This window comes from Ictalurus punctatus, chromosome 2, assembly GCF_001660625.3.
Source record: "Ictalurus punctatus breed USDA103 chromosome 2, Coco_2.0, whole genome shotgun sequence".
Taxonomy (NCBI): domain Eukaryota; kingdom Metazoa; phylum Chordata; class Actinopteri; order Siluriformes; family Ictaluridae; genus Ictalurus; species Ictalurus punctatus.
This window is the reverse complement of record NC_030417.2, coordinates 12,147,178-12,160,349: the sequence shown is the minus strand read 5'-3', so window position 1 is coordinate 12,160,349 and position 13,172 is coordinate 12,147,178. Positions and strand designations below refer to the sequence as shown.

General features: G+C 37.5%; 1 protein-coding gene across 1 annotated transcript; it reads left to right on the top strand.

Moving 5' to 3' along the window:
- The first annotated feature begins 1,323 nt into the window (after positions 1-1,323).
- gng13b (guanine nucleotide binding protein (G protein), gamma 13b) lies at positions 1,324-12,890 on the top strand. Its single transcript, XM_017484417.3, has 3 exons — positions 1,324-1,562; positions 7,233-7,360; positions 11,612-12,890. The coding sequence occupies exons 2-3, from the start codon at positions 7,263-7,265 to the stop codon at positions 11,715-11,717; spliced, it is 204 nt and encodes a 67-aa protein (XP_017339906.1). The 5' UTR covers positions 1,324-1,562; positions 7,233-7,262; the 3' UTR covers positions 11,718-12,890.
- Positions 12,891-13,172: the final 282 nt, after the last annotated feature.

Below are 13,172 nucleotides of genomic sequence, written 5' to 3'. Positions count from 1 at the left end.
TGGTGTCAACTGCAAACTTGACTATTGTGTTAGAGGAGTGTTTTGATGTGAAGTTGTTTGTAAACAGGGAGAATACATTAGTGCTGAGAATGCACCCTTGTGGCATGCCTGTGTTCAGGATGAGGGTGTTCAGGGGTCTGTTGGTTATGAAGTCCATAATCCATGAGCAAAGTGGCCAAGCTTGCAGAGTTTGTTGACTAGTTTGTGGGGGACTATGCTATTAAAAGCAGAGCTGAAATGAACCAACACCATCCTCACATATGTGTTTTGTTGTTCCAGGTACAAAAGGGCTATGTGAAGTGCAATAGAGGCCGCGTCCTACGTTGATATGTTTGCTCTGTATGCAAACTGGTGTTGGTCGAGATCAAGCGGGAAGATTCTGATGTGTGCAAGATGTGCTATCAGTCTCTCAAAGCACTTCATGATTATTGCAGTCAGGGCAACTGGGTGGTAGGCATTCCTGCATTGCACTGCTGACGATGGTGCTGGATTTGAGAGATAGGAGCTTGCTGCAACGAGAGGTTGAATATACTGGTACCTACATCTGCTAGTTGGTCAGCACACTTTTTCAGTACATGGCACATGACCCCATCTGAATAGAATAGAAAGCCTCATAGTATTTTTTATGGTTTTAATTGTTAGAATGGGAATTTTATTGACATTAATGGAAATTGTAATGGTCCCTGTAGATCTCTACTGGAAATTTGTTGCCTTCTATTGTTGGCATGTTATGTCTAATGGATACCATTAAGGACCAATAAATGGTAGTGGTAATGGTTTTAATGGCTAACAGCTGATGGTTTGTAATTTTTTTTTTTTTTTTAGTGAAAATCATTACAAATTGTGATGGTTTCTGTTTGTTTTTTTTCCAGCAGCTGTGAGAGGGAAAAATTACATAGCTAGCATGCTAACACTACTGCAAGACAACTTATCATATCCATAAAAAACTCCGAAATATTCAAACCCCAGATACAAAAAAAAAACATTATTATTATATTTTTTAAATGTAACTTATAAAAAAATGTATACGTGGTCACGTGAGCGTGTGGTTTTGTTTGTTTGTTTGTTTAGCAAAGACTGAAGACTTTCAGTCAAAAGGTTCAAATGATTCGGCACCGTTTAGATATAAATTGAAAAAAAATACACAGCAGGAAAAGAGGATCTAATTTAATCAGCGTTCGGCTGTAAAAACAAACAAACAAACAAACAAACAAACTAACTAACTAACTAAACAACAACAACAACAACAGATTATTCCGTGTTGCAAACCGGATCATTTAAAAGAGTCGTTCAAAAAGGAACCGATTCAATGAATCGATTCAGCGGTCTGTAAGCTCTTTTTCTCTCTGTGCTCATCTCCACTTCCAGCATCCTTTCTGCTCTCCTGCAGCTCCACATCACTGGGGATTAGCGAGTCCAGACTGCATCCTGCTCCCCTTTATTCTGCGCTTTTAGTGTCTTAAAGGATCTACAGGATTTTGGAGCATTACAATTGTGTGCACTTGGATTTACATCTACCTCGCGTCCTTTACTGAAAACAGCAGCCACACTTTCAGCCAAAGGTAAGATCTAGCCTAGAAACGCAAAATATCAGCTATGGTCCTCGGGGCAGTGTTGTTATTTTACAGCTCTGTGGTATATTTAGATATGACTCATGACTTTACCGCACAATGCGGGTGAGTTTATTGCCTTTTAATACATTTCCTCAGCATCCTGATCACTGCACATGGAAACGACAGTGTTATGTAAAACTTGGGATTTTTCATGCGGATCTCGGATAGACCTGAATATTTGACTATTTGCTTTGCTGACATAATAACTGCAGAGTCTTCCGGTAGTACTATGCACACACACCACACACACACACACACACACACACACACACACACACACAAACAAACAATATTATATATATATATATATATATATATATATATATATATATATATATATATATATATATATATATATATGCATTTACTGTATGTGTGAGTGCAATTTATGATCATGTGTACAGGCCAGTGTGATTGTATGCTATTACTTCCAGTATTAATATTAGTATTACTGTTTATTACTCCTCAAAATTGCTCAGAGGTGATTGCTGTCTTCTGATCATATAACCATTAATGTAAGTCTAAGTCCTGGTCCTGCACAGCTAAGAAAGCTTTGTGTCAATCACACAGTAAATGAAAGTAGTACAGGTTCACGTAACATCTGGATGGCGTGCACAGAATTGTGCTGCATGCCCTGTGTTAGGATTTATATCACCTAAATATATATCTTTAAAATTTTTATGTGTATGTGTATATATATATATATATATATATATATATATATATATATATATATAAATGCGTTGACTGAAGGTTTTTTGAAGGTTCACAGTGCTGAATTAACACTTAGTGCTGAGTTAACATGTAACTTTTACAGTGTTTAATTTGTGCACATCTGAAGTTTTATGAATGCAGCTCAGATGTGTTAATTCAGCAGTTCAGTTCAGTTAACATTAAATATAAACATTCAGATTGAAGATTTAATTTTAAATGTATTTATTGGAAAAATTATGTGTTTGCTTTAACACGTACAATGGTGTTAAAAAAAAGGTCAAGCATGCATCAGGATTTATGATGGTCAGTCACAGAGCTGGACGTTAATCTATACATTTTAAGGGGGATACATATATATGTATATATATGTATATATATGTATATATGTATGTATATATGTATATATATGTATATATGTGTGTGTGTGTGTTTCATTCATATGTTCTCTGTGGTTCCTTTGCCACTGCATTACTAATGTTCATCTCTCTTGTGCAGATACACGGACAGACAGTGTGTCTTCTTCATCTTATTCTTTCAGTCATAGCTTTTTTGGCACGAGTGTGAATAGTACATTATTGCCAAAGCATTGGAAATGCATTTTGATAAAATGAGAATGAGAAAAGAAATAATAATAATAATAATAATAATAATAATACAGTATAAAGTAAGGCGTGGAGGGGATGGATTGAAGATCTCTGGTGGCAACATGTTGTTAGATAGCGAGTGCTGCTGTCACCATCACTAAGGACGAGCTGTTATTTTCCCAAAAGAGTCGTTTCAATGAGGTTCAGCCTCCGTCTGTCTCTCTGTCTCTGTCTCTCTCTCAATCATGTCGCTGGGTTCAGTAAGAGAATGTGGTGGTGAAAATTCCCAGTGCGTCTTTAGACGTTTTTCAGAGCATCTGTGTGGCAAGCGAACACTCTGTGTATCTGCTGAGACTGCCGATGCATAAGATGCACACACTTGGTCAGACCACCTACTATCTGTAATTGTGAGGCGACGATCCGTATTCCCTTTTTAGGGCCAGAAAACACTCAGTATTTCTGCCACTTCGTACCAGACAACATGTACTGTTATAGAAAGTAGTGCTGGTGTAGAGTGTCCTCTGTGTTAGTGCCTGTTACAGGGTTAGTGAGCTTTAAAACTAGCTGACTAAGATTCAACCAATCAGAAGAAGCATGATTACCTAGGCACAGCAACCAATGGAAATAGAGAAGAGGTGGGGCTTACTACACTTTCACTTAAACATGACTCTGAGCTAACACAATCTGCCTATTAAGCCACTGGCACCTTTTTTTTTTTTTACTTAATATATTTACTTTAATGCCTTCTCACCAGGGCAGATTTCTTGCTTTTAACACACCATTATTTTAATTTTTTTATAAAGCACAAAATTGCAGTTGGGTATGCCTATAAATATCCTTGCTACTCCTGCATTCTATTTGGGAGGAGATAAGCAGTTCTGTGCCTTTTGGAAAACAGCATAATTATGACTGTCTTAAAAGTGTCTTTATTATGGACATATTTGGAGGCAGGACATCCCAAATGAGACTGGTTATGAAAAAGGTTGCTTTTTGAAGAAAATTCTTCCCAATGATACAGTATATTCGTTCGCCGACTTTAAAAGGAACACCTGAACCCTTGCTCATTCATGCAATGCAAAAGAAAATCATGTATATACAGGTCAAGAGCTTCAGCTTCAGTAATGTTCACATCAAACATCAGAATGAGAAAAAATGTGATCTCAGTGACTTTAACCATCACATGGTTGTTGGTGCCAGAAGGGCTGGTTTGAGTATTTCAGGGACTGCTGATCTCCTGGGATTTTCACACACAGTAGTCTCTAGAGATTACACAGAATATCGCCTGGCCATTTTCCAATCTTCAACTGCCTAGTTTTGGCGAGCCTGTACCCGCTGTATTCTCAGATTCCTGTTCTTGTCTGACAGGAAGTCTTCTATTGCTGTTGTAGCCCATCCATGTCAAAGTTGTGCATTCTGAGCTCATTTCTGCTCTTCACAGTTGAAAGAGTGGTTATTTGAGTTACCATAGCCTTCCTGTCAGATCAAACCACTCTGGCTATTCTTCTCTGACCTCTCTCATCGACATGGTTGCTCACTGGATGTTTTTTTTCCCCTCACACTATTCTGTGTGTAAACTCTAGAGACTGTTGCACATTAAAAATCCCAGGAGATCAGCAGTTTCAGAAATACTCAGACCAACCCATCTGGCACCAACAGACATGCGACAGTCAAATTCACCGAGATCACATTTTCCCTCAGTCTGCTATTTGGTATGAACATTAATTGAAGCTCTTGACGTGGGTCTGCATGATTTTATGCATTGCACTGCTGCCACATGATTGGCTTATTATAGAACTGCATGAATGTGCAGGTGTATAGGTGTTCTTATTACAATGGCTGCTGAGTGTAGTCATTTATTTAAATGAAAGTATTAATAATATAACCAAAATTGTGATTACTTGGCAATTATTGCAGAGTGGGAGTTCCGTATCGGCACACAGCTATTTTTATTTGGCTGTGTGTTGGCCCTATAACTGATCAGCGTCAATGCGAGACTGACTCACGGTACACTGTGTTTTTGAGAATCGATCTCAATGTGTTCACTCATCTGTGCTTTGGCTTTAGGCAAAAGCCAGACTGCGTCCTGTTCTGTTACACAAGACACTAATGGTACATTGAGTCATTTTAGGGCGTTATAGATCAAAGACCCAGTGTTTGATGAATTTAAAGGTTTAACATTGTGAATATGGCTTTTTCTTCTTCTCTTCTATTCAGATTTGAAACCAAAAATAAATGCATCTGCATAAAATTATAAGCTAGACATAGTTCAATGAATCTGAATGATCATTTTTAAAAATCAAATGTAAAATGAACAGTTGAACTATGGTATTGCAAACAGTAAATACACTGTGCTAGTGACTACTGGAAGGTCATTCCTTTAAAACTCACTATCGAGACTTTGAGAAATACCTATTATTATTATTATTATTATTATTATTATTATTATTATTATTATTATTAGAGCTTGGACCCCTCTTGTTTTCATTAGGATTCTTCTTTTTCTTCTTATTCTTCTACTACTAGACTAGGTCATCCCGTGGTCCCTCCCACTACTCAGGCACAAGAGATGAGCCTGATTGTCCTGATGGTGGCGCTATAGTGCAGCATTTTAAGTTTTGGCCAATGTCTAAAGACTAAATTATTTTTTCCTCTGATTCCTTAGCATACTAGGAACACAGTTGCTTTTGCACCATTTAGTTCCACCCACTAAAACATACTTTTGTGAACTAGTCCTAGGATCTTTGGCATATCTTCACAAATTGGGTATGAAACCACTAAGCAGAGACTGATTCTCAATAATGAACAAAACCCCATTGAGATTTGTAAACACTATGGCTGCCACATTCCAATCAATCCTAGTGGGGTGGAGCTTAGTTTTTCTCTAATACCTGTACCCCATAAAATATGAAAGCCATATTCAGAGTAAGATTCTGAGGACATCTCCAAAGTTTGGTGTGTGATCATCCGTCACGCCTGGCAGAATAAAGTTCAAATAACTGTTTTGCAGGAACAATCAGTACTGGGATTCACAGGGCTAGCACGTAGCTATTGTCATGAAACTTGAACAGTATGTTCATCTATGGCAAGGGTCTCCAATCATATCCACAAAGGGCAGGTTTTCATTCCAGCCAAGTAGGAGGTAGACTTGACATTGATCGGAGCCCAAGATTAACTGATTAAACAAGTGGAATCAGGTGTCACTCCTGATTGGTTAGAATGAAACCTGCAGCCTTAATGGCCCTTTGTGGATAAGATTGAAAACCCCTAACCTGTGGTCTCTTTAGTGTTCTATGTAACTTGGTAAGAACTGGCCACTGTGGTTTTAGGGGCCATGGTATTTGCGAAGCATGCTTGGACCCCATCAATCTAATATTATTATTATTATTATTATTATTATTATTATTATTATTAAGTAATAGTAGTAGAAATATTACTAAAGCTGTGCTCTGGATAAAAGTGAGTGCCAAAGGAATGAATTAAAAAAAATTGTCTCTCAATTAGTTAATACTTTTAATTAGCGTCTTTCAATATCACAAGTATATAAAAGCAAAATAAATAATTACAGTTTATACATCTGTTTAGAATTTTCCTTTGGATGCTGTTCCAGTCAATACAGCGCAACATGACACAGTTCTAAATCCTGGTGTCTGTTACAGGAATGACGTTCAGGGCTGGAAAAAAAATGGCAAATAAAGCCGTTCATTAAAATTGACTGGGGTGAAGCAAAAAAAGATGAAAACAGATAGTGGCTTCTCTTTCCCACCATATTTTTTTTCCCTTCTTTTTACATCCGCCTGCATAAACATCTACCCTCAGGAGGATCCCAAAGCATGAAGGGGCTTGGACAAAAGACAGATTGGGAATTTTACAGTAGCAGTTGTAATGCTATAAAATTGAAAACATGTAGGACAACAGGAGTGAACTCAGTGCACAATACAGACTGAGTGAAATTGGATCGGAGACGTCATTGACTGACCGGCAGGAAAAATGCTTTTAAAGCAATGGAACACCTGCATGATGGATGCTTTTAACACACTCACACACATACACACACACACACACACACACACACACACACACACACACACACACACACACATACACACACACTCTCTCTCTCTCTCTCTTTAACACTGTCCTGGCTCATTCCTTTATCAGTGTGTGGGAGGAACAGGATCCCAGATTGCAGTTTGCTGTATTTAGATCACATATCATCCGTCTAAAATAGCTCAAGGCAATCATGAGATTTTTTTTTTTTTTTTTTGGTTGTTTGTTTTTAGGAATTTTCAGCCTTTTTATTTTTTTTATTTTAACCTTCCAGGTTTGGTGTGATTGAACTGAAACCACAGCCATGGATGAAATGGATGTGCCGCAGCTGAAGAAAGAGGTAGAGAGCCTCAAGTACCAGCTGGCGTTTAAAAGGGAGAAATCATCCAAGACAGTCACAGAGTAAGAATTACACCGATCATTTATATAACGGCCCGACCCACATGAACATTGTCATCCATGCGGATGCAGATGATAAGTAAAAATATCAGCTGATCATTTTATATGGTCAAAATATTAAGCAGACACCAATAGTTTTAGTTACTGTAAGTAGAGCTTTACAGGTATACATGGAAATTCACAGTGCACTGAAATAATATAAATATAATAGAAACAAACACACACTGATTAATACACGAGTCATTAGCACCACCTTCAAGAGTACAGCTTTTCTGTAGGTGTTTCTACATGAAAATCCACCTTGAATGACTTTCATATTAATATTTACAATTAACGTGATCTTTAATGTCGTCCAAGATTCACTTTGTAATGATATTCCGAGTTGAATTAGGAATACGTTTTAATGTCTTCCGTCGACACGGTGTATTCTGGAATATTTTCAATTCGGTTAATTCACTTCCTACATTACCCACAATGCCATTTGACTTTCTTAGTGGTGCCAATGGGATTTAGCTCCTGTTTCATTTCTATCAATGACAGAGATGCAGCAGCACTTTAGCCCTGTAGTCTGTCCAGCTCTCTCTCACCTCCTTATCTGTACACTCTGCTCAAACAGATCAGGTTCCAAAGCTTCAACATTCATGATAATACCACCGTCAACACCATCGCTCTAATCATCTTGTAGATCACTAATTAGCCGAGCTTGGATTTAACAAGGATTTTTATGTCCGTTTTATATAATAAAAATATTCTAGTAGTTTCTCACCCAGTAACTAAACCCTGTCTCATCCTGTCTTTATCATCCTTTGTGAATGTTGTAATGAAATCTTCACTATTCTTTAATGTTAATGATATAAGATTTGAGTCAGACATTTTTTACCCCCAGCCTGTAAAGAGCCACTCCGCTTTAACACACATTAACAAACTTTTTATTTAAATACTACCTACACTTAATCAGCTGCCAGCAGCCAGTTCTCACCACTTCTAATCTCATTACTCTGTAACTGCTGATTCACGCTAAAATACCTGCTACAATTCCCTGGCACATTCACACTTACTGCACTTTATATTGTACATTCATCTCAACATGCACGTCTGGTAGTCCTCACTTTTTAACATCTTGCTTCTTTTTCTTATTTTGTATAATATTGAAAAGCACCCTTTGTTGAACATATAGACATTTCTAGTGCAAAGTTTTCCTTGCGCATATGACAATAAGAAAATAAATGTAAGATGTTCTAAATCCATGCTAAATACCAATCCAATATATAATGAAATAATATCAAAGTCCATATAGTATAGTCATCATAAAGCACTGTAGTAATACCATGGGCAGTATCATGGGTAAATACACCCTGTGGCCAAAAGTGTGTGGTTTTTCTGTGGTTCTTCCCCAAATCTGTTGTCCCAAACTTGGAAGCACACGATTGTATAGAATGTCTTTGTATGCTGTAGCATTACAATTTCCCTTCACTGGAACTAAGGGGCTCAAACATGTTCCATTATACCAATGCCCCTGTGCACAAAATGCAGGTCCATGAAGACAAGGTTGGAGTGGGAAAACTCAAGTGGCCTGACATTAATCCCACTTAACACCTTTGGGATGAATTGGAACACAGACTGCAACCCAGACCTCCTCGCCCAATAACAATGCTTGACTTCGCTAATGCTCTTGTGGCTGACTGGGAAAGTCCCCATAGCTACATTCCAAAATCTAGTGGAAAGCCTTCCCAAAAGATTGGAGGTTATTATAACAGCAAAGGAAGGACTACAACTGGAATGGGATGCTCAAAAAGCACAAATGGGTGTAGTGGTCATGTGTCCACAATCTTTTGGTCATAAAGTGTATGAAATAAACATAGTTACCATGAAGTACTATAGTAAAAACCATGGTAGTGTCATGGTTACGATAAAAAGTGCCATAGTAAAAACCATGGTAAACTGTAGTGAATTTTCCAAAGAGTGGTATTTTTGTACTTATTAAAAAAAACAAAACAACAATCATCAGATTCTGAGGAGCTTCTTTTCCATCACTATTTCAGTCTGCATCCAAGATCTTAGCTCAGAAATATCAAAATTATGAATCAGTGTGAAACTCCCACACGCAACATGTTGGACGTCTGTCATTTTTATCTCTGCAAAACTCCTCAGATGATCAGCGGCAGTTTGAGTTTAGCACGATTTAGCACACTGTGTCCCAAGTGCCAGAGTTTTATAGAGGAATTCTTATTAGGATTCATTATAACAATTTTACTTTTTGTATTACTTGAACACATTTAGCTAATTAGCAGATAGCATATGAAATATCCCACAATATAAATTCGGCACAGTCAGATAAAGACAGACAGGCTTGTTTGAGTATTCAGGAAACTGCTGATGCTGATGATTTTCACACACAACAATCTCTAGGGTTTAAAGAGAATGGTGCGAAAAACAAAAATCGTCCAGTGAGTGTCAGTTCTGTGTGTGGAAAAAAAGCCTTGTTGTTGAGAAAGGTCTGAGGAAAATGCCTAGACTGGTTTGAGCTGACAGGAAGGCTAGAGTAACTCAAATAACCACTCTTTACAACCGTGGCGAGCAGAAAAGCATCTTAGAATGCACAACATGCTAAATCTTGAGGTGGATGGGCTACAACCACTCCTGTTCCACTCCTGTCAGCCAAGAACAGGAATCTGAGGCTACAGTGGGCACAGACTCACCAAACCTGGAGAGTTGAAAGATTGGAAAAAGACTAGGCATGTTTTTCCAATCTTCAGTCTGTTGTTACCTGGGTGATCAACGACTGTGTTCATGTTTTGTGATAGTTGTTCATGAGTTCCTTATTTGTCCTGAGCAGTTACGCTGCTGATTTTTCTTCAGAAAAATCCTCCAGGTCCTGCACGTTATTTGTTTTTCCAGCATCTTCTGCATATTTGTCCCCTTTCCATCAGTGACTATATGATGTTGAGATCCATCTTTTCACACTGAGGACAACTGGGGTACTCGGACACGACTATTACAAAAGGTGCAAACATTCACTGATGCTCAAGAAGGCAACACGATACATTAAGAGCCAGGGGGTGTAAACTTTTGAACAGGACGATCTGTTTAGAGATCTTTTTTTGTCATATAGTACTGTCCTTTAGAAGCTAAATAAGATATTAACATGTTTCCCAGAAGACAAAATAAAGACGTCTTCCCCAAACTGTTGCCACAAAGTTGGAAACACAATTGTTTGGAACATCATTAGTTGTGTCGAATTAAGATTCCCCTTCACTGGATCTCAACCCTAGTGAACACCTTTGGGTTCACTCGGAACACTGACTGCATGTCAGGTCTTCTCTCCCAACATCAGTAATATTCTTGTGGCTAAATGGGCATAAAATCCCTATAGCCACATTCCAAAATCAAGAACATAGGAGACTGACTCCATATTAATGCCCATTGTTTTGAAACGGAAAGTTCAACAAGTATCAGTTGGTGATGGTCAGGTGTCCACATACTTTCGGCCATATAGTGTAAGTTCTCTGTTGTTCCACTGTCCGCTGATGATGATCTGATGGAACAGAAACATCACAGATATTTTGACAGCTGGTATTTGATTACAAACTGAATTAATTAGGCGTATGTCTGTTTTGTGTCTGTTTCTGTTTTGGGATTCAAAAACTTGAGATCAATTTGTGAGAAAAGCACACTAAGCAAGCAATGTTTTAGCCATCTTTAGGCAGAATGAATTCATTTACCGCTGCGTTTGTTAAACTGGCTCCTTACCTGCCGTGAACTCTGCAAGGTAAAGTTAGTTATATTTAGCAGCCCAAATAAAAACCATCTCTGTCATTTTGGATAAATATATTCTGAATGTTTTCTGTATTTATTGGCAGAAATCTCAAATTTGTAGTCAGAATGTGGTAGTCAAAACCCCATTTTTGATTCTTTTTGGATATTTTCAGGACTTTCAGGGACCGCCGCAACATCAGATGAGTTTTCACAGGCCACACTGCATCTTGTGTTGTTGCAGCATTTGTGTTCACTGTTTATAACTTTTACCGTGCATTCGATAGGGAATACAGAATAGCACTATATAATAATCACAGAAAATGATCACTTTCATGCATCACATTAAAACAGATTCTATATATTCCAGTGTTTGGGGCGGAGCCTTAAAATGACCGATGTTCTAATACAAACAGCAATGCCTTACTCCTCTAATCTATCTATCTGTTTACCTTTCAATCTGTCTGTCTATCTGATGCTCACTTCCCCTTCCTGTTCCAGCTTGGTGAAGTGGATTGAGGACGGTGTACCCACCGACCCATTTCTCAACCCTGAGCTGATGAAGAATAACCCGTGGGTGGAAAAGGGCAAGTGTGTGATCATTTAGGATGGAAACAACGGAACAGCACAGATCTGAATGTCCACACACGCGCACACACACACACACACGCACACACACACACACACTTAAATACACCGAGGCATTAGCACCGTACAGTCACTTGCAAGATCTGAAACTATGCCACGCATTACTATATTATATTCATAAAGGTCAATATGTTATTTAAAAACTCCCTATTAATATTATATTCATAGAAAAAGAATGCAGTCTATTTATATGCACTTAGTTATTTTAGTCTGTTACATATTAGTTTGCTTGCGCTTTTTTTTAACTCAAGTTTTAGTGTCTCACTGCCAGACCATAAGTGACAGATTAATGCCTGCAAATAGACGAGAGAAGATTTACCAACCTGAAATGTATAAATCTGGACACTTTGTCTCTTTTCCTCTGCAGCGTGTTAATTTGTCCATCACGACAGTGCACCGTTTAGACAGAAACCACAGAAACATGTTCACATTCAGCACCGTTTTGCTGAGTCTTTATGATTAATTAATTTATGATCTATTTATTTATTTATGTTTTTTTTTAATTAACTGTTGCAGCTCTGAAGGACTTGATATTTTAATATTTAGGTCTGAGGTTCCGAGTTACACTACCGAGAACAGTTTGTTTTTTTTTTCTTTCTCTTCACTGATAAACTGATTATGATGTTCTCCGTAGTTGATGCTTAGTGTAACAGAATCCATTTATTTATTTCTACACTCTATTATTTAACACTGCGATGAATCCAGTGTTTGGCTGCTAAGAAATCTTCATTTGATATTTCATTTACATGATCTGTTTTTACAAACCCATCAGATGTTGCTATGACTGACAAACAATTCTGGCGAAAAACGACCAAAAAATTGGGGGCTTCTTCCTGTAACGTACTTCTACACATCTACTAAGAACGCATAAGAAGGCATAAAGATATTTCAAGAAAATTATGTAGAAATGATTTATTAACATTCTAATCTTGCTTTTTGCAAATCATGTTGGGTAAATGCGGGCCAGTTTAACAAACACGACTCCAAAAGAGACCGTAGCCTCTTTGTATAAAGGTGGGTAAAGATAGACAGTTTTCTTGGTCATTTTGATTCTTTTTTTTTTATATTTTATTTATCACACGTTAAATTTAAATGCAAATTAAACCAATAAATAATAGTTGTTTTTAGACAATCAGTGTACTGGTGTCTTTCAGTGGAATGGGATCTTTAAATGCACTTTTTTTTTTCACAACAAATGTCAAAACATCACTATGTAAAGGGTTTTCCCTGATAGAGGTCGACTGATAGTGGACTTTACCGATAACTGATTAATCAACTCATATGAAAACAGGAAAACGTAACACTCAAAGTAAAATATTCCTGAACTTTATTACAAAAATAAACCGTACTGACTGTACTGTGAAAATGTACTGTACTTTTTTAAATGAAATAAATATATAAATATTAATATATA

What these genes read in the sequence shown, in the direction of transcription:
- gng13b (XM_017484417.3), top strand. Translation starts at nt 7,263, where the DNA reads ATGGATGAAATGGATGTGCCGCAGCTGAAGAAAGAGGTAGAGAGCCTC. An exon ending in TCATCCAAGACAGTCACAGA is followed by an intron (nt 7,361 to 11,611) that starts GTAAGAATTACA and finishes TTCCTGTTCCAG; the next exon opens with CTTGGTGAAGTGGATTGAGG.